General features: G+C 33.4%; 2 protein-coding genes across 3 annotated transcripts; one reads left to right on the top strand and one right to left on the bottom strand.

The window, feature by feature from the left end:
- The first annotated feature begins 4,937 nt into the window (after window positions 1-4,937).
- Window positions 4,938-10,094, top strand: LOC111696860 (probable ATP-dependent RNA helicase ddx17). Of its 2 annotated transcripts, none has more exons than XM_023466621.1 (5): window positions 4,938-5,043; window positions 6,795-6,881; window positions 8,178-8,421; window positions 9,069-9,553; window positions 9,931-10,094. In XM_023466621.1, the coding sequence occupies exons 2-5, from the start codon at window positions 6,821-6,823 to the stop codon at window positions 10,029-10,031; spliced, it is 891 nt and encodes a 296-aa protein (XP_023322389.1). In that variant the 5' UTR covers window positions 4,938-5,043; window positions 6,795-6,820; the 3' UTR covers window positions 10,032-10,094. The 2 variants fall into 2 exon arrangements, with proteins under 2 accessions (XP_023322389.1, XP_023322380.1); XM_023466612.1 differs by having other exon boundaries at window positions 9,901-10,094.
- Window positions 10,095-13,168: 3,074 nt separating this feature from the next.
- LOC111696911 (actin cytoskeleton-regulatory complex protein PAN1-like) lies at window positions 13,169-13,693 on the bottom strand. The gene has a single exon (XM_023466695.1). The coding sequence runs from the start codon at window positions 13,691-13,693 to the stop codon at window positions 13,169-13,171; it is 525 nt and encodes a 174-aa protein (XP_023322463.1).
- Window positions 13,694-15,377: the final 1,684 nt, after the last annotated feature.

Below are 15,377 nucleotides of genomic sequence, written 5' to 3'. Positions count from 1 at the left end.
CTGAAACCAGAGATAGATATAATCTGAAACCAGAGATAGATATAATCTGAAACTAGAGATAGATATAACTTGAAACCAGAGATAGATATAACCTGAAACTAGAGAAAGATATAATCTAAATCCAGAGATAGATATAATCTGAAACCAGAGATAGATATAATATGAAATAAAAGATAGATTATCTATAGATATAATCTTAAACTAGAGTTAGATATAATCTGAAACCAGAGATATATATAATCTGAGACCACAGATAGATATAATCTGAAACCAGACATAGATATAATCTGAAACCAGAGATAGATATAACCTTAAACTTCAGAAAGATAAAATTTGAAACCAGAGATAGTTATAATCTGAAACCACAGATAGATATAACCTGAAACCAGAGATAGATATAACCTTAAACTTTAGAAAGATATAATTTGAAACCAGAGATAGTTATAATCTGAAACCAGAGATAGATATAACCTGAAACCAGAGATAGATATAACCTCAAACTTTAGAAAGATATAATTTGAAACCAGAGATAGTTATAATGTGAAACCAGAGATAGATATAACCTGAAACCAGGGATAGATATAACCTGAAACCAGAGATAGATATAATCTGAAACTAGAGATAGATATGATCTGAAACCAGAGAGATAAAGTCACCAGAGATAGATATAATCTGAAACCAGAGATTGATATACATGTTTTGAATCCAGAGATACATATAATCTGAAGCCAAAGAAAGATATGATCTGACACCAGAGATAGATATAATCCGAAACCAGAGATTTGATTTGAAAACCAAAATTTAAAAATTCTTGAATTTCAAAATTGAGGAAAATAAGAAACATGTGCGTAGATGTCGTCTTTGAATATTTAATTTTATTTGTATACTTAATTCTTCTTCTTTTCATTAAAGACGATTGTTAAAAGAGATGCTCTCTATATGACTCACGTTCGCAAAAAGAACAAATAGTGTTATGAAATAAAAATGTCCTTGGAGCTGAAGATTGAAATTAGAATTTGAGATTTGAAATCAAAACCTTCTTTATACTCTTCATGATGATATTTACATTTTTGTAATGATCGGTCAATTTTCAGCTTTATCAAACATTCCCTTACAAATATAATTAATTGTTTTTCATTGGTTCTTCTATGATTCACTTTAAATAGTTTAAGGTCAAACTACTGTATTCTATTCATTTTCTAGACTTTTTTCTATGAATATTCATAGCTTTTTATTTCCTTCTCATATTAGTTGTGCAGTGGTTGCTAGAATGAAATATAAGACGACATAAAATCGTTCTAAACTGTATGTTTACTATGCATGTTTATTGTATAAGGATCATGAACTTGTTGTTATCCATCAGAGGAAATCAGAATTAGGAACTTGTTATCATTCCTCAGAGGAAATCAGAATTAGGAACTTGTTATCATTCCTCAGAGGAAATCAGGATTAGGAGCTTATTATCTATCATCCCACAGAGGTAATCAGGATCAGAAACTTGTTATCTATCATCTCTCAGAGGTAATCAGGATCAGGAACTTGTTATTATCCCTCAGAGGAAATCAGGATCAGGAACCGTTATAATCCCTTCAAGGAAATCAGTATCAGGAACTTGTTATCATCCTTTAGAGGAAATCAGGAGCAGGAACTTGTTATCATCCCTCAGAGGACATCGGGATCAGGAACCGTTATCATCGCTCAGAGGAAATCAGTATCAGTGACTTGTTATTTTCTCTCAGAAGAAATTTGGATCAAGAACTTGTCATCATTCTTGAGAGCAAATAAGGATCAGGAACTTGTTATCATCTCTCAGAAGAAATCAGGATCAGGAACTTGTCATCATTCCTCAGAAGAATTCAGGATCAGGAACGTGTTATCATCCCTTAGAGGAATTCAGGATCAGGAACGTGTCATCACCCCTTAGAGGAAATCAGGATCAGGAACTTGTCATCAATCATAATCTGTTTCCGTTTCAAGTTATATTTTAAGCTATAGCAAATATCTCCCGAGGAAGTGCACTGGATAAGCTGCTGATTTTTCATTGTAAGAGAAGTCTTCTATCTAAATATATACTTTGCTTGTTTGTTGGTTTGTATTCTGTATACGTCAAAAAGGCTAAACCGATCGAGCCGATATATTTTGCAGCAACTCAGATGACCCAAGGGAAGGTTTATAGATGGTCAGAATTAAAAATTTGCGTCCAAATAACTTTGCTTTTCGTAAAATTTTAAAAATCCAGAAAATGTTTTTGTTATTGTTTTATAATGTACAAGAGAAAATTCTCACAGATAGAGCAACCATTAAGAGTTGTAAAAGAAGATGGACCCGAAGCACCCTAAAAGCAGAGTTTTATATAAAAAGATTTATTTTTAACTTATTCATATTTCAAATGAGAAAAATATATGCTAAACGGAAAAATCCCGGCCGGTATAGTTTGATATTTCCATTTGAAGTTTTGTTACACGGGGCAGGGATGCCTCAATTGTTGGTTATTTTCTTCCAAAAAAACGATAAATTTTTAACGATCAGATTTCAAAGATAAAGGAACTACAAAATTTAAGTTTGTGATAAGGAGTAAGGACTCAACTCCTTTATCTGGTTAAAGTAGATGTTGGCAATGCTTAAATGCAAGTCGTCAAAATATATATAAACATAGTCCAGGAAATGACGCATCAATGTGCACCATGGGACTTTTACAATCTATACAACTGGTATTCACACTTTACAGTTTACATTGACCTTTTCCACCGCAATAAAGGCATTAGACAGCAGAAACTAGAAAAGGAGTAGACAGGGTGGTACGATTTTATTTATGTTAGAGAAGGAATTTACTTGCAGTTGCGTACATATTGAAACCAGTTCTCTCTTAGCGGAATTTGTAAACAAGATAGATGCATCAGTGTTCGTTTAGTATCCGAGGAGGTTAAAGGCATTGAATTTTGATAATTTTGATGATTCACATAATAGTTTCCTATGACTAGAATATTTCATTGATTATTTATATAAAAAATGGATCCAATGTCAGGCTTCGACATCCGTCTTGTGTTTACATTACCGCCCAGTGATAGTACACTGCAGTACAAAAGATGCGCACACATCTGAAATAACTTTCCTTGCATTAAATCCTTGATTTAGAGTAGGTAATAGATCTAGTGCAGACATAGAAGAAAAGATTTTGAACAAATTAGAAATAATTTTTAGTGTAAATAAAGTGTAATTTAGAAGAAGGATGCAGAGGTAGAATGCGGAGAAGAGAAGGATGAAGAGGTAGAATGCGGAGAAGAGAAGGATGAAGAGGTAGAATGCGGAGAAGAGAAGGATGAAGAGGTAGAATGCGGAGAAGAGAAGGATGAAGAGGGAGAATGAGGATAGGAGAAAGAGGAAGAGGTAGAAAGCGGAGAAGAGAAGGATGAAGAGGTAGAATGCGGAGAAGAGAAGGATGAAGAGGGAGAATGAGGATAGGAGAAAGAGGAAGAGGGAGGATGCGGAGAAGAGAAGGATGAAGTGGGAGAATGAGGATAGGAGAAAGAGGAAGAGGGAGGATGCGGAGAAGAGAAGGATGAAGAGGGAGGATGAGGATAGGAGAAAGAGGAAGAGGGAGGACGCAGAGAAGAGAAGGATGAAGAGGGAGGATGAGGATAGGAGAAAGAGGAAGAGGGAGGATGCGGAAAAGAGAAGGATGAAGAAGGAGGATGAGCATAGGAGAAAGATGAAGAGGGAGGATGTGGAGAGGAGAAGGATTAAAAGCAAGGATGACAAGAAGGATGAAAGGGTGGATGAGTGGATACGTTTTCAGAATTAGTTTTTTTTAATTATTAAATAACGACGACGTGGATGTGGAGAAGGAATGAAAGTGAGGATGTAGAGAAAGAATAAAAGGGATGATGAGGGGAAGAATGAAGAGGGAGGATGTGGAGAGGAGAAGGATTAAAAGTTAGGATGAGGAGAAGAATGAAAGTGAGGATGTAGAGAAGGAATAAAAGGGAGGATGAGGGGAAGAATGAAAGGGAAGATGTGGAGAAGGAATGAAAGGGAGGATGTAGAGAAGGAATGAAAAGGAAGAACTGGAGAAGGATTAAAAGTTAGGATGAGGAGAAGAATGAAAGGGAAGATGTGGAGAAGGAATGAAAGGGAGGATGTAGAGAAGGAATGAAAAGGAAGAAGTGGAGAAGGATTAAAAGGGAGGATGTGGAGAAGAATGAAAGGGAGGATGTGGCGACGGATTAAAAAGGAGGATGAGGAGAAGAATGATGAGGGAGCGTGTGAAGAAGCGAGGATGAGGAGAAGGATTAAAATCAAGTAATGAGGAGATGGATGAAGAGGAAGGATGCGGAGAAGAGAAGCAATGAAGAGGGAGGATGAGGAGAAGGATTAAGACCGAGGATGATGTGAAAGATGAAGAGGAGAATGAGGACAAGGATTAAGAACGAGGATGAGGAGAAGGATGAAGAGGAAGGATGAAAATAGAATAAGGATGATAAAGGGCTATGAAGATAAGAAGAGAGGTGAAGACTGAAGAGGGAAGATGTAGCAAATATAAAAATAAGGAGGATAAGATAAGATAAGATAAAGATACAGAAATGGGAGCAAAGAGAGAGAAGGGGATCCAAGGTTTAAGATGTATCCGAGTAGGATAAGGAAGGTTCAACCTTAGAACTGGATTGGTATACAATGGGATAGTTTATCTGGGTGTAGGATAACAAATATTGTTATAAACTGCACAAAACTGCAATCTTAAATTCTTGTATCCGCAATAATTTGCTTTAAAACAACATGAAAATACTCATAAGATTGCTTAAATGTCGTCTTTCAATTCCAGAATTTTATGGTCTCACTGTAGAAAATCCCACGTTGGGTTATATTTGAAGATTACATGTTGCCCCGAATTAACGGGAGAGGAGAGATATAGATTATTTTGATAAAATGTTGCCCCTACATCGGATTGAGGAATGAGGAAGCGAATCGAAGAGTTTTAACATTCAGTATATGCGGGTGCGGCTAAGTGTCGAGACCTTTATACCTAAATATTTAGATATATTTCAAGTAAGAAAACTATATATTTAGATATATTTCAAGTAAGAAAACTATATATTTAGATATATCTAAAGTACGAAAACTATTAGTTAGATATATTTCAAATAAGAAAACTATATATCTAGATATATCTCAAGTACGAAAACTATATATTTAGATATAAATCAAGTACGAAAACTTTATATTTAGATATATTTCAAGTAAGAAAACTGTATAATTAGATATATTCAAGTAAGAAAACTCTATATTTAGATATATTTCAAGTAAGAAAACTATTTTTTGAGATATTTTTCAAGTAAGAGAGCTATATATTCAGATATATTTCAAGTAAGAAACTATATTTTGAGATATTTTTCAAGTTTGAAAACTATTTATCTATCTATATAGCTTGCTTGTCTGTCTGTCTGTTTGTATCCAATAAACGTCAAAACAGCTGAACTGATCGGGCCAAAATTTTTTGTGGGACCTCGCGTAACCCCAGGGAAGGTTTATGGATGATCGAATTTTCAAAATTTGCATCTAAAAAATCGATTTTTGAAAATTTTGAAAATCCCAAACTTTTTGATAAAATCCGCGAATTTTTGTTTTTGTTTTGTTTTACAATGTCGGCAATGAGAAGATGTTCACAATCGAAATAGAAAATGGGCACGAAGCGCCCTGAAAGCCTAGTTTAGATATATTTCAAGTAAAAAACTATTTGCAGGGTTACCCACAAAGAATGAGACTGTACTTACATATTGATATATATACTTATATGTTTACTTTAAAGAATCGGTTAAAGGATTTAATCTTTTTAACGTTATATGGTTAAAGTTTGCTTAAAATAACTTAATACTGTTTTGTAGGAGAGGATGAAAGGATGGTTACCATAATCCTGTATATATGTAGATATTTTGCTTGCCTGTTTATATCCAATGAACGTCGAAATGGCTGAACCGATCGGCCCCAAATTTTAAGAAGGTTTATGGACGTAAAAAATGTTGGCAGGGAAAAAATGTGGACTTTTACGATTTCTAAAAATCCACCGATTTAACAGAACATCTGCTCACATTTGTGTTTATTCGAGTACAATGAAAAAAGGGAACTTAAAAAACAAGAGACAAAGCCTTAAAAGACTATTTATTTTATAGATGAAGAGATTGGTTAAGATATTAATCCTGTATAATTATATGGATTGAGAGATTGGTTAAGATATTAATCCTGTATAATTATATAGATTAAGAGGTTGGTTAAGAGATATTAATCCTGTATTATTATATAGATTGAGAGGTTGGTTAAGAGATATTAATCCTGTATTATTATATAGATTGAGAGGTTGGTTAAGAGATATTAATCCTGTATTATTATATAGATTGAGAGGTTGGTTAAGAGATATTAATCCTGTATAATTATATAGATTAAGAGGTTGGTTAAGATATCAATACTGTATTATCATATAGATTGAGAGGTTGGTTAAGAGATATTAATTCTGTATTATTATATAGATTGAGAGGTTGGTTAAGAGATATTAGTACTGTATTATTATATTGATTCAGAGGTTGGTTAAGAGATATTAATTCTGTATAATTATATAGATTCAGAGGTTGGTTAAGAGATATTAATCCTTTATTTTATATAGATAAAGAGGTTATGCTTAAGTATGTATTATTATATAGTATGTATTATTATATAGATTAAGAAGTTATTTAAGAGATGTTAATCCTTATTATATGGATTAAGAGGTTATGCTTAAGAAATATCAATCCTGTATTATTATATAGGTTGAGAGGTTGGTTAAGAGAACAAAATGATGAAGTTTGTTTCCAGTCTAATCCTTCTTTCAATCTTTATCTCCTGCTCTCTTCAAGGTATCAATACTTAAAATTCTCCAGAATACTGATAATAATCTCATTCTCTCTACACGATACTAATATTTATATCCTTCTCTCTTCCAGATTCTAATATTTATCTCATTCTCTCTTCAAGATACTGATATTTATCTCATTCTCTCTACACGATACTAAAATGTATCTCCTTCTCTCTTCAAGATTCTAATATTTATCTCCTTCTCTCTTCAAGATTCTGATATTTATCTCCTTCTCTCTTCAAGATACTGATATGTATCTTATTCAAGATTCTAATATTTATCTTATTCTCTCTTCAAGATTCTGATATTTATCTCCTTCTCTCTTCAAGATTCTGATATTTATCTCCTTTTCTCTTCAAGATACTGATATGTTTCTTATTCTCTCTTCAAGATTCTAATATTTATCTTATTCTCTCTTCAAGATACTGATATTTATCTTATTCTCTATAGAAGATTCTAATATTTATCTCCTTCTCTCTTCAAGATACTGATATTTATATTATTCTCTCTTCAAGATTCTGATATTTATATCCTTCTCTCTTCCTCAGATACTGATATTTATCTTATTGTCTCTTCAAGATACTGATATTTATCTTATTCTCTCTTCAAGATACTGATATTTATCTCCTTCTCTCTTCAAGATACTGATATTTATCTTATTCTCTCTTCAAGATACTGATATTTATCTCCTTCTCTCTTCAAGATACTGATATTAATCTTATTCTCTCTTCAAGATACTGATATTAATCTTATTCTCTCTTCAAGATACTGATATGCATTATACTTCTCTCTACAACTAGTTACACATACTACTAGATACCAATACTCCTATTTATCTCATTCTTTCTCCGAAATATAAATATTATCTTCTTCTTTCTCCGAAATCCTAATATTCTTCTGTCTCCGAGCTACTATTTTAGCAAAAAAAATAATAATGATTTATTTGGGGATAATTATTTTAATTACTAATGAAGTAAATGACACTGAATACATAGAGTTGTTTATTATATATTGTAATTAAAATTACTATGTTATTATTTATCCTCAGTGGTAAAAACTAATAAAGATTTATCAGCCCCATCTGGGAGAGCATAAAAATAATTAATCTTATCTTTATTCTCTTAATGTGCAATTTTTTAGAACATATTACAAGAACAGTTTCGGCATAATTTTAGAGCCCAAATCTATACATTTTAAACCATTATTTAAAAATTAGTTGAAAGATGAATAACGGGTTGGAGAATAATTAAAATGTTTCATAGAAAATCATTTACTCCCAATCCCTTTACTATTCTAGAGGATGGAGTTGATCAAGAAGCTGATGCTGTTGTCTTGGAGAATACTAAGTCCGGTAAATCCAACATTGACACCAAGATATTCACCAACGATCCTCTGATCAATGGAGGAGTAATCGGTCTCGGAGTCGGAGTTCTTGGTTCCCTCCTTGTCGGATCCATCCTTGAGGGTCAAAACAACTGTCAAACTTATAGAGGGAAGAGAGAAGAACCAGGTTCAGCTGCTTCCCCTTCCCCGTCCTCCAGGTAGTAACTAGTAATATCCAGTTACTGCTTCCCCTTCCCCGTCATCCAGGTAGTAACAGTAATATCCAGCTCCTGCTTCCCCTTCACCGGCCTCCAGATAGTAACTATATAGTAATAACCAGTTCCTGGGTTCCTTGTCCTCATAGTACCTAGTAATATCCAGTTCCTAGGTTCCCTGTCCTCCAGATAGTAACTAGTTATATCCAGTTCCAAGGGTTCCCTGTCCTTCAGGTAGTAACTAGTAATATCCATTTCTTGGGTTCCCTGTCCTCCAGATAGTAACTAGTAATATCCAGTTCCTGGGTTCCCTGTCCTCCAGATAGTAACTAGTAATATCCATTTCTAAGGGTTCCCTGTCCTCCAGATAGTAACTAGTAATATCCAGTTCCAAGGGTTTGCTGTCCTCCAGATAGTAACTAGTAATATTCAGTTCCAAGGGTTCCCTGTCCTTCAGGTAGTGACAAGTAATATCCAGTTCCAAGGGTTCCCTGTCCTTCAGGTAGTGACAAGTAATATCCTTTCCTTTACTTAATTATCACAGTTATTGTGTTTCCAGTTATCCAGATAGTTGTATCTGATATCCAGTTTCTGTTTTTTTAAAGTTTTTATCTCCTTCTTGATATTTTGATTGAATATATTTGTGTTAGGTTTCTGCCTGGTTTGACCGGAAACAATTGTCCTCCTTCTACCTACAGTAACGGTTTTAATAATGGATACAGCGGTTCTAACAATGGATACAATTTTCCTAATAATGGATACAATGTTCCCAACAACGGTTACAATGGTTATAACCAGGGATACAATGGTATCAATCAAGGATATAATGTACCCAACGTTGGATACAACGCTCATGCCCAAGGATACCAACAACCAGGATTAAACTCAGGATACAACAGCCCTCAACAGGTACACATCACCCCTCAACAGGGATACAATAACGGATACAACACTCAGACTGGATATAATTCCCCTCAGCTTGGATACAATCAACATCAGACTGGATACAATTCCCCTCAACTTGGATATAATCAACATCAAACTGGATACAACCAAGGATATGAACAGAGCTTCCAGCCCACAGGATATCCTCCCGTCCCTAACTCCGGATATAACTCTGGATTTGTTAGTGCAGGTAACTGTTTCAAAGAATAAAAAATAGATTAATAATAAACAACATTTATAGAATTGGTTTCTTTGATTCCAAGAAATGATCATTTCTGAAGGAATCGAATCTTTGCCATAAACTTATATGTTCTAATCCCTATATCTTTACAACCTGATGAATGATGGTATTAAGCTTGATATTTAAAACTTAAATGATCTGATATAACAGATTTCAGGTCTACGACATTGGGTTGCAACGATATAGGGATTAGAAAATCAGAGTTTGTGACAAAGACGACTCGATAAAAGCAAAATTTTCAAATAAAATGAATTTTTCTGAGTATTGAATTAAAATATATATGTACTATTGACCAGTTCCATTGTCTGACGGATATATTTCTCCAGTGCGCTCTGGGTCCTCTAGTTCTACTCCCCATGGAGCACGTTCTCACTCCAGCAGAGCCCTTCCTACACCAGATTCTTCAGCAGTTAAATTTGGAGAATAAACCCCTCACATCAATATTATTTAATATTTATTTAGAAAATATATATTTTCAATAGTCTTTTAATAGATTTATATTTTAAAGCATTTAAAAGATAATTTTTTGTGACGTTTGGCCGTATCCGATATAGAGGAACTTAATCCGGTAAGCTGGAAATATGGCTCGGTTCACGCAAAACTTATAGGCTAGATGTATTTCTTGATATATCAAATTATATTCATAAAAAATGACTTGACGAAGGCTAAATTGGCAAGTCAAATAATTAAGTACTGTTTTTTGATTACAAAAGTTTTAGTGTTGATAATATTGCCATATTTTTGCTTTAATGAAAGTATTTTTCAAGAAGTTCTGAGATCTTAAAAACATTCTTAACTTAACTCTTTTTTCATACGCTTTCAATATTTTAGCTTGATATTCAAAATAACCCTTTATTTTGAATTTAGGAAAATTTCAAGAGATTATAACTCATGCAGCTGTACCATTAGAGCAACACAGTTAAGTTAGATCTCTTTTGTTTCCTTCATCCGCCACTTTCTTCGTCTATTATTGGTCCCCAGGCCATTTTTTCTCCTTCTATTTGGTAGATAACAAGCAGAGTATCATGAAGTGCAATATTGTATATATAACTTTGCTTGTGAGGACACAATTAAAATCAGATTGCATGTCGACATTTATTATTTTTAAAAGGATTTAAGTTTTTGCACCAAACTCAAATTTTCTAATCCCTATATCTTTGAAACCTGATATTGTAAACCTTTGATATTTCATTTGCAGATTATTTGATCTAGTAGTAGAAGTCTATGATCTACGAAATTGGGATCGAAAGAAATAGGAATTAGAAAATCTGAGTTTGTAGCAAAGATTCAGGTTCTTCGAACAGAAAAATTAGCGAAAAATAATTTTTTTTTGTGAGAACAATGAAAAATTGGCTAATAGAAAAAAGGTAAAGCCTAGAGAATTACATGTGATGCCGATTTAAAGTGTTCGCGAAAAATGAAAGGGGGTTTAGGCTTACGGCGAAAAAAAGCGCTTTTGATTGCTACTAATCTTAATTCTATCTGTTGCGTTTGGAGAAAATTGTTAAAAACGACTCATACCGAAGAACGTAGCGTACATACAAATTCAGAAAGTTGCAACATTCAACTCGAATCGTAAAATAATCAAATTAATTCCAAACAAATCATTCAAATATTATCATCGATAATTTTTCGACGCATTCATATATAGTTGATATTTCATAATATTTTTTTAATTTTTATGATCTGATAGTTCCTTTTGAAAACATTTATTCCTGTTTAGAGGATTTTTGATAATGAAGACGACATTTTCATATTTTCCAGGAATGTCGAGAATCAAGCGCCTGCGAAATATTATTTTAAAAAACCATAATCAAAAATGTTATGAAATATTAACTATATACGTATGCGTTGAAAAATAATCGATGACTATATTGTTTGTAATATCAGAATGATTTGTTTGGAACTAAATTCATTATTTTACGATCCGAGTTGAATGTTGCAACTTTCTATGTACGCACGCTACGCTATGAGTCGTTTTTAACAATTTTTTCCTTATAGACGCAACAGATAGAAGTAAGATTAGTAGCGATCAAAAGCGCTTATTTTTCGCTTACACTGCTTTTAAAGATTAATATTGGTTAAAAATCCATGTTTTGGAGACCAAGAACTAAAAAGGCAAGTTTTTAGTGGAACACCTTTTATGTTAGAAACTTTAGTTTCGTTTCTTTTTGAGACAGGTTTAATGAAAATAGGTTTTGAGACAGGTTTACTGAAAATAGGTTTTGAGACAGGTTTACTGAAAATAGGTTTTGAGACAGGTTTACTGAAAACAGGTTTTAAGACAGGTTTACTGAAAAAAAAATAAATTTTAAACTCAATAAATAAAATGTTTTCTGTTGCAAATGAAAAAAAATCATATATTTTATATTATATTTAGAGGATATCATCATGATATTAGATTTGAAACTGTGTTTATGCAAATATTAGACTATTAATTTAAAAGCACTGGACAACACAGATTTAAATTTTAAAATGATGAGGTTTCTAAAATTGAATGACACACCAGAAAATGAAATGTTGTTTATTGTGGACGTCGTCTTCGTTTTCTGTTGTCTTGCTTTTGAATACCGAGTATACCTATAGAATATGACTAACTGCAGTATGGTTTCATGGGTTCTCCCAATTTTTAAGTCCAAAAATTAAATTGATTAAAAACTCTTTATACGAGTTTGTTATTTTTAAAATAGAGTATGTATGTTTAAAAAACATATTTATGTGTAGGTTTTTGTATGTTTGTATGCAATATGGATGACTTATATGTATCGGTAGGCCTGTTGCAATGTTAAACCATGAGGATCGATAGGTTGGTAGGTGAGTAGGGGGGTAAGGGTTGAGGGGGGGAAGTGGAGTGGCCTCACGGTTTGGGCGGATAACTTTGCCGCATTGAGGTTTGGGTCCCTCTCTCTCCGGTTGTCAGTCCTCTATATGATTTCCTCAGGTATGGGGTTCCACTAGCTCCGCTCTAAACCAACCTTTCTCAACCAGGGCACATTGAGTACAGGCGTCCTTTTGGTTTGTTTAAGATTTTAATTGGAAACATAAATTTCTATTCAAATGGCCAGGTTTCAATTTTCAGACACTGTTTTCATTCCTTGACATATTAACTAAAATGAAACCGTATACTTCTTAATGAATAACAAATGTTGATTTTGTAGTTGTAGTGCCTTGGACAAATTAATTGGGTTTTGTCAAGCTACCTGCTTTTCAGGTCTTGCTTTGAACAATGTAAACATTTCCAGTTATATAAATATATCCACGTATCCCTTCATTTTTTCTCCTTCATATATTACTTTGCTATCGCTTCATTTCCTCTTCATTTTCTTAATAAAAGTAAAATTAGTCCAGTCCTTTACTCATACTGCAGAGTAAGAATTGATACCCACTATGCAATTGCATTCATAAAAAGTTCACACGGTCTAATAACCAATTTTATTTTCAAAATGTAAAGTAAGGTGATTTTTCCTTCTTAAGTGATGTATTTCCTAACAACTTAGATATGTTATTCCGTCTCAAATTTATTTCTTTGAGGGACTCACTGAAAAAATTTCAGACTTAAAAATTTTATAAAAATCGGTCCCATTTGGTTCCCATTTGGTTCCCAGTTGGTTTCCATTTGGTTCCGAGTTGGTTCTTATTTGGTTCCCAGCTGGTTCCCAGTTGGTTCCCATTTGGTTCCCAGTTGGTTCTCAGTTGGTTCCCATTTGGTTCCCATTTGGTTCCCAGTTGGTTCCCATTTGGTTCCCATTTGGTTCCCAATTGGTACCCATTTGGTTCCCATTTAATTCCCATTTGGTTCCCAGTTGGTTCCCAGTTGGTTCCCATTTGGTTCACAGTTGGTTCACATTTGAGTCCCATTTGGTTCCCAGTTGGTTCCCGTTTGGTTCCTGTTTGGTTCCCATTTGGTTCCCAGTTGGTTCCCAGTTGGTTCCCATTTGGTTCCCAGTTGGTTCCCAGTTGGTTCCCGTTTGGTTCCCAGTTGGTTCCCATTTTGTTCCCATTTGGTTCCCAGTTGGTTACCAGTTGGTTCCCAGTTGGTTCCCAATTGGTTCCCATTTGGTTCCCATTTGGTTCCCAGTTGGTTCCCATTTGGTTCCCAGTTGGTTCCCAGTTGGTTCCCAGTTGATTCCCGAAGGAACCACATTTCACTTTGGATCTCACTTTGTTTTCTAGATAAAACTGAAAACATCTAAATTATCATAAAAGTTTGGTTCCCAGTTGGTTCCCAGTTGGTTCCCAGTTGGTTCCCAGCTGGTTCCCAGTTGGTTCCCAGCTGGTTCCCATTTGGTTCCCATTTGGTTCCCAGTTGATTCCCGAAGGAACCACATTTCACTTTGGATCTCACTTTGTTTTCTAGATAAAACTGAAAACATCTAAATTATCATAAAAGAATTATTAGGATTAGGAAAACAGAATGTTTTCCATGATCAGAAAACTTTTTCTAAAAAAACATGTTTTCGTAACTTCCACAATACTTATTCTTCTTAATCTTATTTTCTATTCTTTTCATGTAATTCTCCATATTCTTATATTCTTCATGTTCTTTTTACTCCATAATTCTTCTTATCCTTTTTATTTTCTTATTTTTCTATTATTTTTATTAATTACATTATTCTTATTCTTCTCATTCTTCTTGTTCTACTGTTCTTTCTAATTTTTCCTTTGTTCTTGTTTTTTTTTATTCTTTTTGTTCTCTTATCCTTCTTGTTCTTTTTATTTTTTCTCATGCTTATCATTAGCCTTGTTCTTTTGTCTGCTATCTCCTTTTATTTTTTCTCCTTTTAACAATCTTTCTTATTCCTTTTGTTTTTTCGTTCTTATTCTTCTTCTTATTCTCTTTTCTCCTTTTATATTTCTCAATCTTATCATTATCCTTGTTCTTTTTTTCTTATTCTTATCATTCTTCTTGTTTCTTTCTTCTCATTCTTCTTATTCTTTATAAAAAGGATTAAGAGCCGAATATAAAAGCTTTAAATTATTGCAATCATCAAATTGTTCTTTATGTTTTTGATGTATAAGTGCATGTACTAGTATACATCTTTTATTGACTATTCTGCATAATGTTAGTGTATCTGTATGCTAATACAAGCAGTCGGCAGTATAATATCCATTAGTAGGAGGAAACACTTTACTTAGAGGATTCTATTGTTCTTTTAATATTCAGATATTCTTTATCTTCTTGATAGCTTATACAACATTTACGATCTTCATCTTGCGAACTAATAGATGTATTTAAACATTTCACGCACACCGATTTTTTCCAGTATTTTTGTTAAATGCAAAATAAAATTGTTAGCGAGGAATTGGTTTTATTGAAATAATAAATCAGGGTTTACTGTGCAATTGAAAAGCATTGCGTGCAATTAAATCCACTTTAACAAAAATTTGTAATTAAATTGCACATTAGACGCAATTAAATCCAGCATTGCCACCAAAATCCTTTCAGAGGAAAATCCCATGTATAAATCGATTAGAAACCTATGAATTTGTTGAGGAAGGAATTGAGTCTTTGCCACAAACTCTGATTTTCTAATCACTATATCTTTGGAACCAAATGTTGCAGACCTTAGATATTTCAAACTATGAATTCTGTTAGATCAAATAATCTGAGTTTGAAATATCAAAGATTTACAACATCGAATTCTAAAGATAATGAGGTTTAAATATTTGATTTTGTTCAAAAGACTCAATTCCTTTCATTTTATATGCAATGCAAAGTTTTTCTGGGTACCATTGTGAATTGGGCTTTACCATCTTCGCATGGAGGGTCGCC

The sequence above is a fragment of the Eurytemora carolleeae genome, unplaced genomic scaffold, assembly GCF_000591075.1.
Source record: "Eurytemora carolleeae unplaced genomic scaffold, Eaff_2.0 scaffold72, whole genome shotgun sequence".
Taxonomy (NCBI): Eukaryota; Metazoa; Arthropoda; class Copepoda; order Calanoida; family Temoridae; genus Eurytemora; species Eurytemora carolleeae.
This window is presented reverse-complemented; position numbering and strand designations above follow the sequence as displayed.